The sequence below is a fragment of the Megalops cyprinoides genome, chromosome 2 (genome assembly GCF_013368585.1).
Source record: "Megalops cyprinoides isolate fMegCyp1 chromosome 2, fMegCyp1.pri, whole genome shotgun sequence".
In the NCBI taxonomy this organism is placed as follows: domain Eukaryota; kingdom Metazoa; phylum Chordata; class Actinopteri; order Elopiformes; family Megalopidae; genus Megalops; species Megalops cyprinoides.
This window is the reverse complement of record NC_050584.1, coordinates 11,600,967-11,616,971: the sequence shown is the minus strand read 5'-3', so window position 1 is coordinate 11,616,971 and position 16,005 is coordinate 11,600,967. Positions and strand designations below refer to the sequence as shown.

The 16,005-nt window shown below is 41.1% G+C and overlaps 1 protein-coding gene across 1 annotated transcript; it reads right to left on the bottom strand.

The window, feature by feature from the left end:
* Positions 1 to 2,381: 2,381 nt before the first annotated feature.
* On the bottom strand, positions 2,382 to 6,656 carry bloc1s5 (biogenesis of lysosomal organelles complex-1, subunit 5, muted). The gene is made up of 5 exons (XM_036522184.1): positions 6,299 to 6,656; positions 6,059 to 6,141; positions 5,741 to 5,870; positions 4,838 to 4,896; positions 2,382 to 3,685 (listed from the first exon to the last, which is right to left on the bottom strand). Exons 1-5 carry the CDS (start codon positions 6,315 to 6,317, stop codon positions 3,512 to 3,514), a joined length of 465 nt encoding a protein of 154 aa, XP_036378077.1. The 5' UTR covers positions 6,318 to 6,656; the 3' UTR covers positions 2,382 to 3,511.
* Positions 6,657 to 16,005: the final 9,349 nt, after the last annotated feature.

Below are 16,005 nucleotides of genomic sequence, written 5' to 3'. Positions count from 1 at the left end.
ATATACACTGATGAAGGCTTCCTATGCAGGTTGCCCAGTGAAAAGGTTGGGGAGGGGGGTGAAAAAAAAAGGACAAAACTTTGACTTTCAAACAAAAATCATTATTAATAGTCCCTAATTACAAGGGGAAAAAATCTGCTGAGGTATGTTGGCAAAAGAGCCAGACATTCCTCAACCCCTGTACAACAACAAGGGCCGCGAGTCCCGGCTGCGGTGAGCCTGTCGGAGCGGCGATGACAAGCCATTCTCTGTGTCCTTTCTGGCCATTGTTCTGTCTGTGATTGACTGAGGAAGGCGCTTGTTGTTGCTGGCTCTTATCTGTGTTTTTGGACTTGGCAGGGCCAGAACACGGGCCTCGCCCCAGCGAATGAAAAAATACCCCACGCACCCGGGGACGAGAGGGCTTCATCATGCCACGCAACCCGAGTTTGACAGGGGTTAGCGGGGGTCGTTTTTTTCCTTTTCTTTTTAAACCGCAGGACTGGACCCTTTCAATAATTCACTGTCATCTTTTATCGCTTTCGAAGAGACGTCCTTTGGTTTATCTGTTTTCGCAGTCTTCCTTGAAAGCGGGTGGTGTTCTCGGTGGACGATTAACCTCTCTGCTCCCCTCTCAACAAAATGCGATTCCTGATCATCATACTTCAGCACTGAGCACCAACTCCTCTGAATTCTCAGGGTGAGTGTCAGGCTTTGCCAAAGAATTCATATCAGCCCTTGCCTTACCACCCACACTGTACCCCTCTGTAGAACACCTGCAGTGCTGTAATATAAGGTTATTAAATTGGGAGTACACCCAACTGTTCACACCCGGTTTCATTTAGAGAAAGCAATAATGGAGGAAAATGGCTATGAGGATGCACAATAGAATGAAGAATACAACCACCGAAGCACAAATTTATGGCTAGTGAATGTGACTGTAGAAAAATACTTAGTATTCTGTTTTATATCACTGATTTTTTTTCATCCTTTTCCTTTTTCTCACATGAAGCGTGAAGTCCAGTAAGTATGCTGAAAGCTCATGCTGAGTACTGCCAAGGCTGTCAGGATTTCAGAAAGAGCGGTGAACTAAAGGTTTATTGGTCCTGAATGTGTGAGAACACTGCCTTTGAGACTGGAGGTATTACAGTATGGTGCTCTTTCTCCTTAACTTGAGGAGAGGGGGAAAAAAAAGTTTATTAAGAGGCAAACAGAGATCATTGTAAATGTATTTGGCTAAGACTGATTTTAAAAATACACACATTGTACAAAATTGTCTGAATCGGAGGAGCTGTTTCGCCCGACCGCATTGCCTGATTTTATCGGCAGACCAGAATGAGTCTGCCTTCCACTCGTGTGTTCATTTGTGTTCTTCAGACTGTGATCAGACTTTTCCTAATCTGTCTCCGCAGCCCCTCTGACAGGCTGGGTTCCTATGCTTCTCCCCGATGATTTATGTTGGCAGTGGAACCGCACTCCTCGAATGGGCTCGGGATCATCGCAATCTTTCCATAACAGGAAGAACACAATGGCTCCGATAGAGAGAGGAGACAAAAACAAGGCCGGTTCCTGCTGCGCGGGGCGAGATGATAAAGCGGGTCAGTCCTTGCCCGACCTGCCTCACACTCATCTTCCCGGATGGCGAGAGTCTATCTGTGGGGCGTGAGGGAAACAACGCCCCATGGCAGTTCCTGAACCAACCGCTGGGAAACCAGCCGCTTCCCTTTAGAGTAGTTGTAACTCTGCTTCAAAAGCCACAAAAACATACCTCTAAAACATACACCCTGTTCCTTTTGTCTAACTCCAGCATGACGTGGAGGGCAAGCAAGGCTTTATTTTAACACAGGTATGGTTGATATATTCCTTCTTTTAACCTTTCTGCAAACACACAAGTCATTCCATAAGACCAAAGCACCGTTAAAAAAAAACTCTAAATAAGCGGGACCAGCTCTTCAGGGCCAGATGAAAGCTGCCCTGTTGATGGAGGTGGGCTGTGTTTCAGTTTTGTCAGTCTTGATTAAGCGTAGATGGCGGTGCTCCCCGGTTCCCCCGGCCGCGCGGGCGCGTTCGGCGTGTGCTGCTGTGCCTCGCCTCGCCCCGGGACTTCTGCCACCGCTGCTCCGCTCGGTCCCGCCGTGCCAGCGAGCGCACCCCGGCCAAGCTACGCGAGACGCACCGGCCCCGGCCAGCAGAGGCAAAGGGACGCGTGCCACGGTGCAGGCAGAGAGGTCCAGAACTCGACTTTTACCGAAAGCCGACACCTTTTCCCTTCAAACTCTGAAGTCAAGTATGTTAAAGGAATCTCTCAACAGTTTCATAGTTTCCCCAAGTTTAAAAAAAAAAAAAAAAACTGAAAAAAATCCCCCCAAAAAAACTGCACGCTTGAGCCATGTGAAGCTGGATGCCTGTTTATTTTCTTACAATGATTGACGAGGTTGTTTCCCCCCCACTTGAAGAAGGACAAAAGAAACAGTCTGGCCCTCTGCTCGATGTTGTTAAAAGTCATTTCAAATATTTATGCTGTCACCTCAGCTGAAGTTAATCACCGCTGTCCACATGCCAGGAATGTGACATGATACCAGGCTATCCATCCACACAGGCTGCCATTGTTCGGGGCAAACGTACACCTCTCACCACTGCCTTAGCACGTCAGGCACCCCCCTCCCGTGTGTTTGCCCACCTTGCCAAGCATACCCAAGCATGGGCAGCTCCAGATTTACGTCTGCTTTTAACAATGTGGACTCCACAGAGTTTGCGGTGAACACTTAAGAGAGTGGAGGTGCGAAGTGTGTATTGGCCAACGTGCCTTGTGGTTCTGTTAAACAATCAGGCTCTGGACAGTTTTTGCAGTCCAACATGCCCGGGCTCACACAAGTCTACAACAGTATACATAACTTACAATGTCACATCTCTGTGCCAGATTCCTGCTCCTTTTAACATCTCATTCAACACTGGAAGCCAATGGACTCCCAACATACTCAAACACAGCTCTGTTTAAAAAATTAGATGCAGAAATTTCTGCGAGTTAAAATCTCAGCCAAAAAAGCTATGCGGTTTTCCTTTGTTTTTTAAAGATGTTGACATTTTCCAAACCTCTGGCATTATGTATCTTTCCAGTCCTATGACAGCAGCCCTCTCTCTTTAATGGGTTGTGGAAATGCAGAGTTCTTTATTAGACAGCTCTTATTCTGATCCAGACAAATGACAAACTCTCTGCGGCATTGGCGATCATGAGGGGCCCTCAATGTTCTGTTAGAGCCATCAGCCAGGCTCTGAGTCAATTAAAGGTTTCTGCGGTGTTCCTGTCAACAGCCTCTCTTTCGAATGTGCATACTCACTCAAACACACACACACACACACACGCAAGCACGCACTCACGTACATGCACACACACACACACACACGCAAGTGCACCCTCACACAGAACCCGCACACATGCTCCATTCTTGCGGGGACACACACGTCGACCCTCTCCTCCGCTCCGCTCGGAGAAGCACGCATGTGTGCGAGCACGCTCAGCTGTGGGGAGGGCTCAGAAGCTGGAGAACTTGGCCAGGTCCTTCTTCATCTCGCTGTACTGGGTGCTCAGGCGGCCCACGGCCTTGGCGTGCTCATCGTCCACCTCCTCTCGGAGACGGGTCTGCTCCTTCAGGAACTCCTCCCAGTCCACCTTGCGCCGGTCCATGCAAGTCTGCAGCCGGGTGCTCTGAGGTGCAGACAGACAACCACATACAGACACACTGCCGCACTGCCATGGCAACCAGGGTCCATACTGGGAAGGTAGTCTGCTATAGAGAGGAGTCCCCTTCCTGTCTGCTCTGACCTGCCTATGCCTGCCACTGTTTGACCTGGACATTTATACGTAAGTATACGTAAGACTGTTCCATTTTAGATTTGGCCATCTAGGTCCAAGATCCACTGTCAAATCAAAACACACTGGTTTTGTACTAGCCTTCATTTCACTTCTGCTTCCTCTTTCCACTCCATGCAGAGATCTGTAGAGGTTTGGCGTAACCAAATTTCAAAGCAAATCTACACATTTTGGTGCAACAATGATACAAAAACACATCTGCAAGTGTTAAAGAAGAAATTAATTCAAATCACTATTTAAAGTACACTATAGGGAGAGAATGAAAATGATTTTGTTGTAGCTACACAACATGGATATGATGGTGCAAATTAACCATGAGTGGGTAAAAAATGCTTCCTCACTAAAAGCGAAATGTTGCTATGCCTTGGATAATGTGTTTGCTTGTAACCACTTCTTTTTATCTCCTTACCACAAGAACATGAAATGCTACTTTTCAGGAAGGTACTGCGATATTAAAACATGTAAGGCGATAGGGAGGCATTTCCTGACATTAATGTCTTACTTCTCACAGACAGTTTGCCTCATAGTGAGATCCAGCCCTTCTGGTCTGTACTGGTCTATATTGTGATACACCAGAAAAATGAGCTTCTGGTAGGATTATCTGAACAAGACTGAATGTTCCTTCACTCCTATCAGCTCAATCCCGGGTTTGTGACCATGAAGTTGATTCACTGTTTTGCTGAATAACTGACACAAATTGTTCTAGAATACATGCAGAAGCTTAGAAGCCCTTACTCCATACTTACTTACACTTTTCTCCCTGAAGTAAATCTTTTTTTACTTCAGGGAGTAAAATTATTACATACAACAGAATGTTAAAAAGTTTTAAATGATTTTCCTAAAAAAAAAGCTAATATGTATGGCTACTTTGTTTTTTTTCTGTTCATTAAAATAACAAAATGTGATGTACTGCAGAACAGAAACTCAGTGTTAGCGCAGCAACTTTGCCATTGCTTTGAGAGTCAGGTTAGTGCTGACATGGCTTACCTTCTGTGCTTCTAGCTCCCTCTGCTGGATTCTCTGTGCCATGTGATTAGCTGCCTCTACTGCAGTGGGAGAAGAAAGGGCATTTTTGTCTTTCAGGCACAAACATGATTTAATTCAGATTCTGTATTTATTATTGGGACTCATAGGTTACTTGTCTGTTACTGAAAGACACCATGCAAATAATACCAGGTAGCAAGAGGTAGTACAAAATATCTGCTAAATTCCAAGCTTTCTTCTGAACAAGAACCTATTAGAAGGCACCAAACTGGCAAGTGAGGGTACCATGAACTTTTAATAACTATAAGAGTAATACTAGAAAAGAAGCTCACATTTGGATAATGTCACAAAAAAAGTCCTCTTTGTGATTGGGTTGTATGAGTAGATATACTAGAGTTTTTGAAAAGAGAGGGAGTACTATTTCCTTCGGGATTAATAAAGTATTTCTTCTTCTTCTATTCACTACATTACATTATTGTCATTTGGCAGACGCTTTTATCCAGAGCAACCTACACAGTGCATGTAATAAGGTGGCATGAAAATTTGCATAAAGAGGACACCAGTAACCTCACATGAACAAACGTCAGTGGTAAACACAGTGCTGAGATCACAGATCTGTGCCTAAATTGACATGCAAGTGCAAAGCAATAATTACAACATAAGGACTCAAAATATTCAAAAAATACTACTAACAAAAAGAGCAAACCAAATGTTTTGCATGGTGTATTGCGGTAAACTTCAGTGTGTTACAACAAACTACAGCATTGCAAAAACTCACATAATTTAATAGGAGAAAAGCTACCTTTTGGTTAAGATGCTTCAAAGAACCAGTTATAATAACGAATTCTAAAATTCTGAAAATGAAAATCTATTACAGAAGCGTGTTAAAAGGAGGAGGATGCTTACATCGCGTCAGGGCCTCACAAAGGTGATTATGCATTGTCTCTGAACACTTGGGGACTGCTTGTTGATTGGTTTCCATCACCATTTTGTTGATATTGTCCAGCAAACGGTTCTCTCGGAATCCACGTTTCTCCTACACAATATGAGAGACGGTGCATTTGCATACGAATAGACACACGTAACATACTACTTACTGCACCTAGCTATGGCTAATTGTTTATGAATACAAAATCACTGGCAATACACAGCAATTCAAAGTGAAGTTAAGCTAGCTAATTCAGTTAAGATACGGGCCTGAATACATTCTGGTGGAACACTCACCTCGAATTCTCTCACGAAGAAGCGAATCTCTCCCTGTATTACTGGCCTGTGATCTATCAGCCTGGACTGAATATCACCAACATCTAGAGAAAGAAAATCGACAACGAATTGCAAGCTAATTGGGAAGATAAAATTAGCTAACATCAGCTCATTTAAGTTCTTGCTAGCAAGCTATGTACAAATGTCATCTGGTCAGGCATATTTAACGAAAAGCAGGGAAATTTACAAGTAGAAACTCACCTTTTGATATTTTATCCATCGGCTCAACTTTACTCGTTATTAAACTAGCAAACAAGAAAAGGAGATTCTTTGATTCACGAGTTCAGAAGCTACTTTTATGAGAACTGGCTAGCTAGACGTGCATACCGTAGTAACAGGCTAGTTAGCCAGCTAGATAACAAGTAAAATTAGCTAGTTGCGGATGTGGCTGTACAATGACTTTACTTTAAACAATATCTACACCATATTTTAGCATAAAGTTGCTGATAATACGGTTACGAGTCATGTGTTTATTCTAGTTGGCTTGAACGTAAAGTACGGCACCGTTGTAATCGCACCAGGCGAGCTAGAGTGAAGTCACGATTTAATCATCAGATCGCTTGAGCATACAACTTCCGGGTTTTGGCTGTGGGCGTGTCGGTGGAACAAACCAAGCAAAGGTGTGTGTTTTCAGGAAAAACTGAACAATGTAATGACCACTAGGAGGAGACAATGTTAATCTTAAATTTACCTTATCGTTTACGAGCATCTAAGTCCTGAATACACCCACTATTTTATATTTTATGGGATGAAATATAAATATATGAAACTGAAGTAATAAACCCATCCAGATGGTATAAAAATAATCTGATCTTTGCTCTTTATACTAAGATGAATGTGGAACACTGTACTCAAGGCTTGAGCCTGGACTTCAAGTCCTGACCTAACTGTTTGGTACAGTTTATGAAGTCAATACAGGTGTGTAACAGTAATGTGTTATAGGATCTTGATTTGGACTGAACATATTGTGGTTTGTCACACTTTCAAAAGACACCACAAGGATGGTTCTTACAAAAACAGTGTGTGCATTAGACTCACAGATGAAAATTCAAATTCCACCCTGCCTCCTTGCCTTGAATATAATAGAGAGCACATGCTGAAATTCATTATTGATGATGGATCACTCAGACTATGACTATGACATCAGGACTACCTGTCATACACTTGCCAAGGTCTCCCTTGATGCATTTGGCAGATAACTCTAACCTTTGTAGATAACTGCAAATAAACACTTCTCCCCATGAGCACTACTGTATTTTCCTTCACTGAACTGAGTTCAGCTGAGCTACAGTTAAGCTCTACTTTCATTGCGCTCTGAGGCATGCCAACACGAACAAACATATGTTGCTTTTCTGCACTCTATTTATATACTACTCCAGGCCAATGCTTCTTACATAAAAAAAAAACTTGAATAAATGAAAACAGTAGGGGAAATGAAAATAGGACAATTGATTACACATAAATAGGACATACATGAAAACACAAAAAAAACTAGGGGTTGGAGTTTACACAAACTGTTTATGAAAATGAATATCATTGACCAGATAGGACAAGGGAGACCATGTAAAAACGCAAGCATGGTATAGTGGTATAAAACATACAAAATGGGAGTAAAATATGAAATATGCAAATTGCTTCCATGTAAAAAAAAAAAAAATGCATAAATAAAAATAACAGCAGCAACAAGAAATAATTTTGGAGATAATGCATGCATGTATGAGATCAGACTGCAGATGTCAGTCTTGCACCATGGAAAGGGTTTGCATGAGTTCCCTTTAATATTTGGCATTTTCATTTGGCAAGTATAATGCACTTCTGCATGTATTGAGGAACGGACAATAAAATCCTCTTTCCTCCTTTTATCTTTTCTTATATTCAGCATATTGCGTTTTTTCACCTGATGACATTTCTGGTCTTGCTCAGTTTGTTACAAGATAACGTCATAGCCTTTTGCCATGGTATATTATTTGGGGGAGGCAGACCACTGTAGTGGCTACGGAGGTTGACTTTTAACCAGATGGCTGGTGTTGCTTAAAAACAAAAATTGATTCTAGTTTATGGAAGTCTTATTTGCTGCTAACGAGTGAAAGTTTCAGAGGTTTATGAGAACTGTCACCATTACAAACCCACTGTTCTCCTACCATAATGTTATATCTGTTAACATTAACTTTCCAACTTCTACTGTATTTGTGTTATATCTCTGGCAAAGGTACAGGTAGAATAATGTCTTTGATAACAATAACCTGAATGACATGAAATTCAGAGTATCATAGAACCAAAACACCAGAATAGCAAAGAGCTATTTTATCATTAATTCCTATTACTATGGTCAATATTCATTTTAGCAGTCATATCTGTAATGATAATAGTAGTATAAGTATTATACGTACAGTACCAGTCAAATGACACACTTGATTAAGATAACAGGAAACATGCATTCAATGCCATTATTCTTAAATGCCTGAAATTTGTTTCTGAGACGAATGTAAATGAATGAATTTGAATGATTGTATGAATTTCTTTCCAAAATATATATATGTATATATATGTTTGGGTACTTTGGAGAATCTAAAATACAAGATAGTTGATTTGCTAATTCTTTTTGGTCACTTTTGGTCGCTCACTATTTACGTTATTTCATAGATTGTGTGTTTACTGTTATTCTAGTTTACTATTATGTGGAAAATATTAATAACGAAGAACACCCTTTCTATGAGTAGGTGTGTCCAGACTTTTGACCGGTACTGTTTCTAATTCATTTATAATAGTAATTCCAGCAGTTGTAGCTGTAGTGTGTACATTAGTAACCTGCTGTTAAACAGGGAAACAATTTTCACAATCATCATGCTGTAATCAGGGTTTGGTTTTCTAGAAATCTAATCTTCAGTTCAATATGCTGTTAAATTTATAGGCCTTCAGGGACTGAAGTATAATTCTCAGTTTAAGCATTGGTCTGATACATCGAGATAAAAACAACAACAGCCCATGAAACAAACAAATGATCACTAAAGAAGCAGGTAGGCCGTAGGCCAGGTAAATATGCCAAAGCTGAGTTACGTGTGTCTGTCCTCATATTGACCACCAGGCGGAGACAATGTTCATTTTAAACTTTATTCTTTGTGCAAGAGCGTCAGTTTGTCAGTTACCCTTGCACAGACCCACTATTATGTATTCTTCGGATGAATTAACCTTATCTTCTGTGCAAACTGTAAGGCGATCTGCGTGATATAAATATGATATTTTTGAAGTTCATTTTAAACTCACAAATTAACCGTGGTGTCCAGATAACCAATATTTAATTAAGCAGCGATTAATCAATTAATTAAATGAAATGGGTTTTCTCATTTGTCTACATTTTTATTATAGCTTTACACATTTTAAACTTTAAATGCAGTTTATCTCTACTTATCTTTCGTGTATTCCAAATAAATAGCTAATGTTATTTATTATACATATATAGGCCTAATAATCTGTATATTTGATGCTCCCCACTGTCAATAACACTGTACATAATGTAAAATATAGCATCACTTATTCTGTAGACCTTACTTTTACCTGCACTTTTCTGTAAATAATACAATTCTTTTGCACTTCTGGTTAGATGCTAACTGCATTTCATTGGATTTGTACCTATACTCTGCACAATGACAATAAAGTTGGATCTAATCTAATCTAATCTAATCTAATCTAATCTAATGTCTATATAAATAGATAGATAGATAGATAGATAGATAGATTCCATCATGTTGTTTTAATATTTATGGTTTGTTCAGAAACAACGTGTAATTAAAAAAAAAGCTAAAAGGTAAACGCTTCATAGTGTATTCTTTCTACACCTGTAATTCCTTTGTGGTCGGACCCTGACGTTGTAAACTTCGACATCTTTAATAAAAAAGTAGGTTACCATAATTTAATGTTGACCTTTCTTTAGAACTCATGTTGGCGCATGTGAACGAAAAGTAATATAAAAGGAGCAGTCTCGACATTTCAGATATCGCATGACCGATCATTATTAATGTTTATTCCAAGAAAGATATTACATTTACCAAGTACTAGGCTTATTTTGTCTCTCTTTCAAAAGGCAGTCTGAGATAAAGGAATTCTGTGCTCACGTCGGCCATATAATTTAGCAAACAATCACAGTTTTCATCATTGCGGCTTGCATTGCCTGGTGACCAAGGGGTCTACCTCGTAGACATTAATCAGTAGATGACACAGAGTTTAGCATTCTAGGAAAAATAAAGAAATGAATTCAATTCATATAATCGTAACTATATTCTTCTTATTTTTATGGAAATTTATAATATATCAGTACAGGTTATTAAATATTAAATGGCGGACACTCCATGAAAAAATTGTCATCATGCAAAATATCTCTTAAATGCTTCATATGTATGTGTGTGTGTTTTCATAAATCACCTGTCTTGGCTTACTGTTTCAAACAAAACTGTTTGAAAAGAAAATTCTGGTTATTTTAGCCATAATTAATGTCAAACATATCAAACATGAAAACTAAATCTAAACTGATTCCATATTTTGGGCTTATACCTGTAATAATTAGTATAGTATTATTTCTCTAAAGACGTGCAAAATAGTAAGTCAAGTCAAGTACCTGAAGATTTTTAAACACAATTGTTTTACTCTGATCTAATTTTTCATACATTTGAACCTTTGTATGCACCATGTCTGGTTGCATGTGTTAAAATAAATGGTAAATAGAAATGGATTTGTACATACAAGATATGAAGAGCATTTTCTTGTCCTCTATACATTCTCACTTTAATTACAGAGGTGCTGTAGATTTTCCAGTAGCTTTGGAATTGTCCTTCTATAAGGCAGAGAAGGTAATATATAGAAATACTGTGCTACATCTGAGACAAATGAGATTATTCCCCTAAAAAGCACATACCAAGTTTTTTAATGAATATATATTTCCTGTACACTGCTATGTTGAAGCATGCAAGTAGTTTAAGCAAAAAGCAAACATCGACATAATGAGGATAGCACTGTCCTGTGACATTAATATCTGCTGGCTTTATTTTCCAGGTTCGGCTGAGGTTTGCATGCGATGATTCCTCCTCGCATGAAACATATCATGTGTATCAGCTCATCTGTCTCACAGGTCTATTAACTGGATTCATCAGCTGAGGTGGCTTCTTTGTTGGATTCTTCAAGGCCGTTCTAGGACAAGCAAGCGAAGAGGAGCTGATTGGAAAAAAAGAATGTGATTTTTGCTTTGTGCATTACTATTAATCTTCATGTGTATCTTTATTTTTTACATTGCATCGTATCTATCTATCTATCTATCTATCTGTCTATCTATCTATCTACTGTAGGTATCCGTCTAAACATATTCATATGTAATTTCCACTAATCTGAATTTAATCAATTAAAAAGCTTCAAGCTTCATTATTTATATACTTATCATTTGCTCTGGAGAAGTGAAGGTGAGTCAAGCTGCAGGCAAACTAAGGGATTGGGCCTTCCCCAAGAGCACAGTGCTGTACCTGATCTCATGATAACATCGCTACAGTAAAGCTATAGACTGGACTGCAGTGTTACACACGAGGCTTTTTGTATAACAGCGCTGTGAACACTAAAGGAATGCCCTTGCTTAGATGCGAGGGACTCGGATACAGTCCTGTTGCCTTTAGCTCTCTGACAAATGGGGATCGTTATGTAGATCTGCGCGAGTGGTTTACACAACATACCCACCAGGGCTGTTTACGTGGTGGTGGGATAAAAAAAATACATGCTTGTTTTTTTTTTTTATCAAGCCCCCTAACGACGGTACGCATATTACCCAATGGGGATAATTATTTTGCATTACAAGGGATGGCTCTCTCTCTCTCTCTCCCGCAATCTCTCTCTCTCCTGCGCTATCTCTCTAGCTTTGTCTTGCTAGAGCCCTTGGAAAAAGCCAAAGGGACAGAGTTGAGCACTCACTGCAGACTAAGCGCCACTGATCGTGGCTCTGAACAGGTGGGTGAATTACTCATCGTGGGCCCCTTCCCGTGGCGCACGGACCTGCCCCCTCTCTCTGGTCTCTGCTAGCACCTCCGAGACCCTGGGCACAAACCGGTTATTTATTCCCTCTGACGCTGCTTTCTCTCCCCCCCCCCCCCCCCCCCCCTCTCTCTCTCTCTCTCTCTCCAGAGGCTGCATGCAAGCCAGGAAATACAAATTAAAGCCCTTGATTGCGGGAGCTCATTAGGAAGGTAACCACAAACAATGGAGCGTCACACCGCTCCCCTGTCATCCAGCGCCGTGTACTCCCAGCCCAGTCCAGATACGGAAATATCCGCGTAGCTCAGAGCCTGAAAATCAACATATGTAGTCATCATGTGCTTTTTTGGAAATTTTTTTTACCAAAGCAACCTTGTCAGTTTTGTCTTGCAATATAAACTGCCTTCCTTGGTCGGAATCATTGTGTCGTTTACGATTAGTGTTCCTGGCGCTGCGGATTGGGCCGTCCCCGGGATTAACGTGCGGAATGCTGTCATTTTTCCCACAGGCTGTCTGCCCATGATAATCTACTAAAGGATTGCTTCATCCAAGTGGCGGCGTCTAAGTCAACTGCTGGCAACAGGCAGGGAAGCCCAAACCTGTTGAGGCAGACCTCCCGCTCGACGCCGGCAATCAAAGTGACAGCCACGGGAGGAGAAAGTGGGGACATTCTTTGCGTGAGTGAAATAAGTCCCCTGGCAGGCCCCAGTGAGGGAGGAAAGGGGCCGCGGTCCTGATGGCTGGAAGTTTGTGGGCCGTGATTTTGACGTCGGGCAGAGGGGCCCCCGGGGGGGCGGCAGTGTTTGGAGTGGTGCCTCGTCAGATTAGGTGCACGCTGGCTGGGTTTGATGCCCAACCTGGACAGACAAGGCCTGCCAGGCACAAACTGCTCAGGCACATGATGTCAGGAGGACAAAAATTATCCACCGCAAGACCAAAGAGACAGATGACACCCAGCAGGAAGAGAAAGCCAAATCTGTAAGCATCCACAATCCAGCTGGCTAGCCCTAGGGTACCTGTCTCTCTGAAGTGGAATTCGCATCACCCATGAGCTGTCAAATTAGCTCACAGGACTGGAAATGCTGAAAAGATTTGGCCCCTCGTTGCGAGGAGCGGTATTATAAAATGTATGAATACATCCTTGCTTCCTGTCCTAAAAACTGGAACTGTGTAGAGAACAATAAAAAGTGGAAGCACTTTTGTATGAACTCTTTATAAGGCAGCGCAACGCACACATGCACACACACAGGCACAAGCACACATACAGGCCACACACACACACACACACACACACACACATACATGCAGGCATGCAGAGCCAGGGGCAACTTTACAATTACTGCCAGTGTTAAGCAGTCACCTGGGAAAGATGTGCAGTAGAAAAACATTTCCAGCAAGCTGCCCAGCTATTTATTGGACAATAATTCTAGTAGTTTTTAATGAAAATATATATCAATTGATAAAACAAATTAATAAAGTATAAATTAAGATAAACACAACATGGTTAAACGTGTACTTGTGATAGTAGATTTTAAATACAGGATGGTTTAAAATATTTATTTGAAATACATATATTTTTTTCCGTTGAGAAGTCAAAATTAAAACTTAATACATATACATGTAACAATACTATTTTTGGTGAAATTAAACAAAGCAAAAAATATAAAAAATATAAATACAAAAAATATAAATTTAAAGTGTTAACAGCACATATTTTTCTATATTTGGGAGATTTCTTTGTGTCACAGTACTTGGCATACTGAGTCTACAAACAATATCTCAGAAGTGCTTCTTTGTTATTATTATTACAAATTAATTGTATATTAATATGGTATACATTAACTTCAGAATATCACACACATAAAGAAAAGATAATGCATAATTTGGTGTTAATATTTCATTTTTAATATACCATTATTTTGTATGAATATTTTCATAGTAATACATTATTTCATATAAAGCGTTATGTAAAACATATTTAATCCTCGATTCTTCCCTTCAGTTTTGTTTTGACAATGAAAAACATGTAACATTACTAAAATAAGCCATTAGTAAAATCATCATCTTAAAATTTAAGCTACCTCTAGTTACTAAGCATCTATATCTGCCAGATCCACTGTTAGAGCTGAATGAGTAATCAAGGAAGAGAACCGAAACCCTGCATTAACCACATTCAGAATTTGTTTCCTAGCTGTCCATCTCAGGAGGCTGGATTAGGCCCATGCTGCTGTGTTACAGTAGGTTCTCTAGGAGTGGTCTCTGCTCGGCTGCCACAGTTACGCTGTTGGCCACAGCACGCTGTGCGTGTCTCTGAGTGTGACTGGTGAGACACAGACCACCAGCAGGGGAGAGTCGGGCGGGCACTCATGCTGCTCGAAATATGACCAATGTCCCAATGCCGATTTGACCCCTCCGAGTGTCCTGCCAGGGAGACAGTCTCTGGACCTGACAGGAGTTTAACGCTGGTGTTTGTCATCGCGGGAATCCGAGTCCTTGAGGGACGCTGCCACCGCCGATCGCCCCTCTCGGAGAGCTGTCCTCAATGGTCGGCCCTTCTCCTCACTCCTCTCTCCCTTGGTCTTCGCACCCCCCCCCCCCCCCCCAAATCTCCGACAGCCCATCTCTCCCCCCCATCTCCTTGGCAGGAAGTGAGCCTTCAAGATGTGCTCCACAGTCAGCCAGGTCTGTGCTGTCTCCATGCACAGCCCTTCAAGCAACGGCAGGGAGACAAAGACCAGTAGTCTCTCGTATGGCCCCCTTGGTGCGTGTGTGTGTGTGTGTGTGTGTGTGAGGATGGACCCGGGCCAGGTCTCTCCTGAGGGGAGCTCTGAGCTGCGGCTCCAGTCATTCATGCTCACTGGGAGAGAGGTGTCGCAGAGCGAGTCGGGGCTGCGGCCGCTTTGCTAATATTTTCCTTTCCTCACTACCCATCCCTGGAGGTGACGTCCAACTGTCTTTGACTAAACTTCACCGGGCCTTATCGCTGACATTTTTTATGAAAGGAGTGAAACAGAGATATCATGAATGCAGTGTGGGGGTTCGGTGTAAGGGCTGTGTGTTAAAAAATATGCAACAGAGAAATGTGCAGGGCGTTTTTCACATTTAAGGGGACAATTCGTACAGTACTTTTGATAGTGTATCATTTGGGATGTTGGTGAGAAGTTTTTTACAGGTTCAGCGGAATGCAAAAATGTGTAATACAAGGAGTGTAAAAACTGATCAATTGTGAAGACTGTCACCTCACTTCATGCACTTTTTAAATTGCAATAATTTCTTAACATTGTATAATAAATAATATACAGGCTTATCCTGGCCTCTTCCCTTGTTATAATTGAACCTCTTGCTCAATGTATATACTGGCACTTAATAAAACAAAACAACACTAACCCCTTACCAGAGGTAGCACCATTTATTTTTCCTGCTTTGCAGTAAAAGGGGCTGAATTTTTATTGCATTACAGTGAATGGTTGTTGATCTGTGACTTCCACAACATGCTTCATTCGGTTCAGAATGATACAAAAGTAAGGCCAGAACTGCAAGGCAATATGACCCTTTTGTCCTAAATCATACTTCAGATGTTCCTGTTCATAGCTGACAGTGAAAGGAGTATTTTACCAGCACAGACAGTTTTTTTTTTATTTTTACCGCAATATACATACTCTAAGTTAAGCACTTTAGGTGCTATTCATTTTAATGCCTTTGGTTACCTGTGGCTGCATCCCTCATTTATGCCACATGTTAAAAAATATAAAAATATGTGCTTCCATATGTGCTTTGGGAGCACATTGAGAGCAAAAATAAGACAATGCGGAATCATATTATGCCATATGCCACAAGAATAATGCCACATGTAAAAAATAATAAAAATACCCTCCCATATTGTAACATGAGAAGTAATTAAT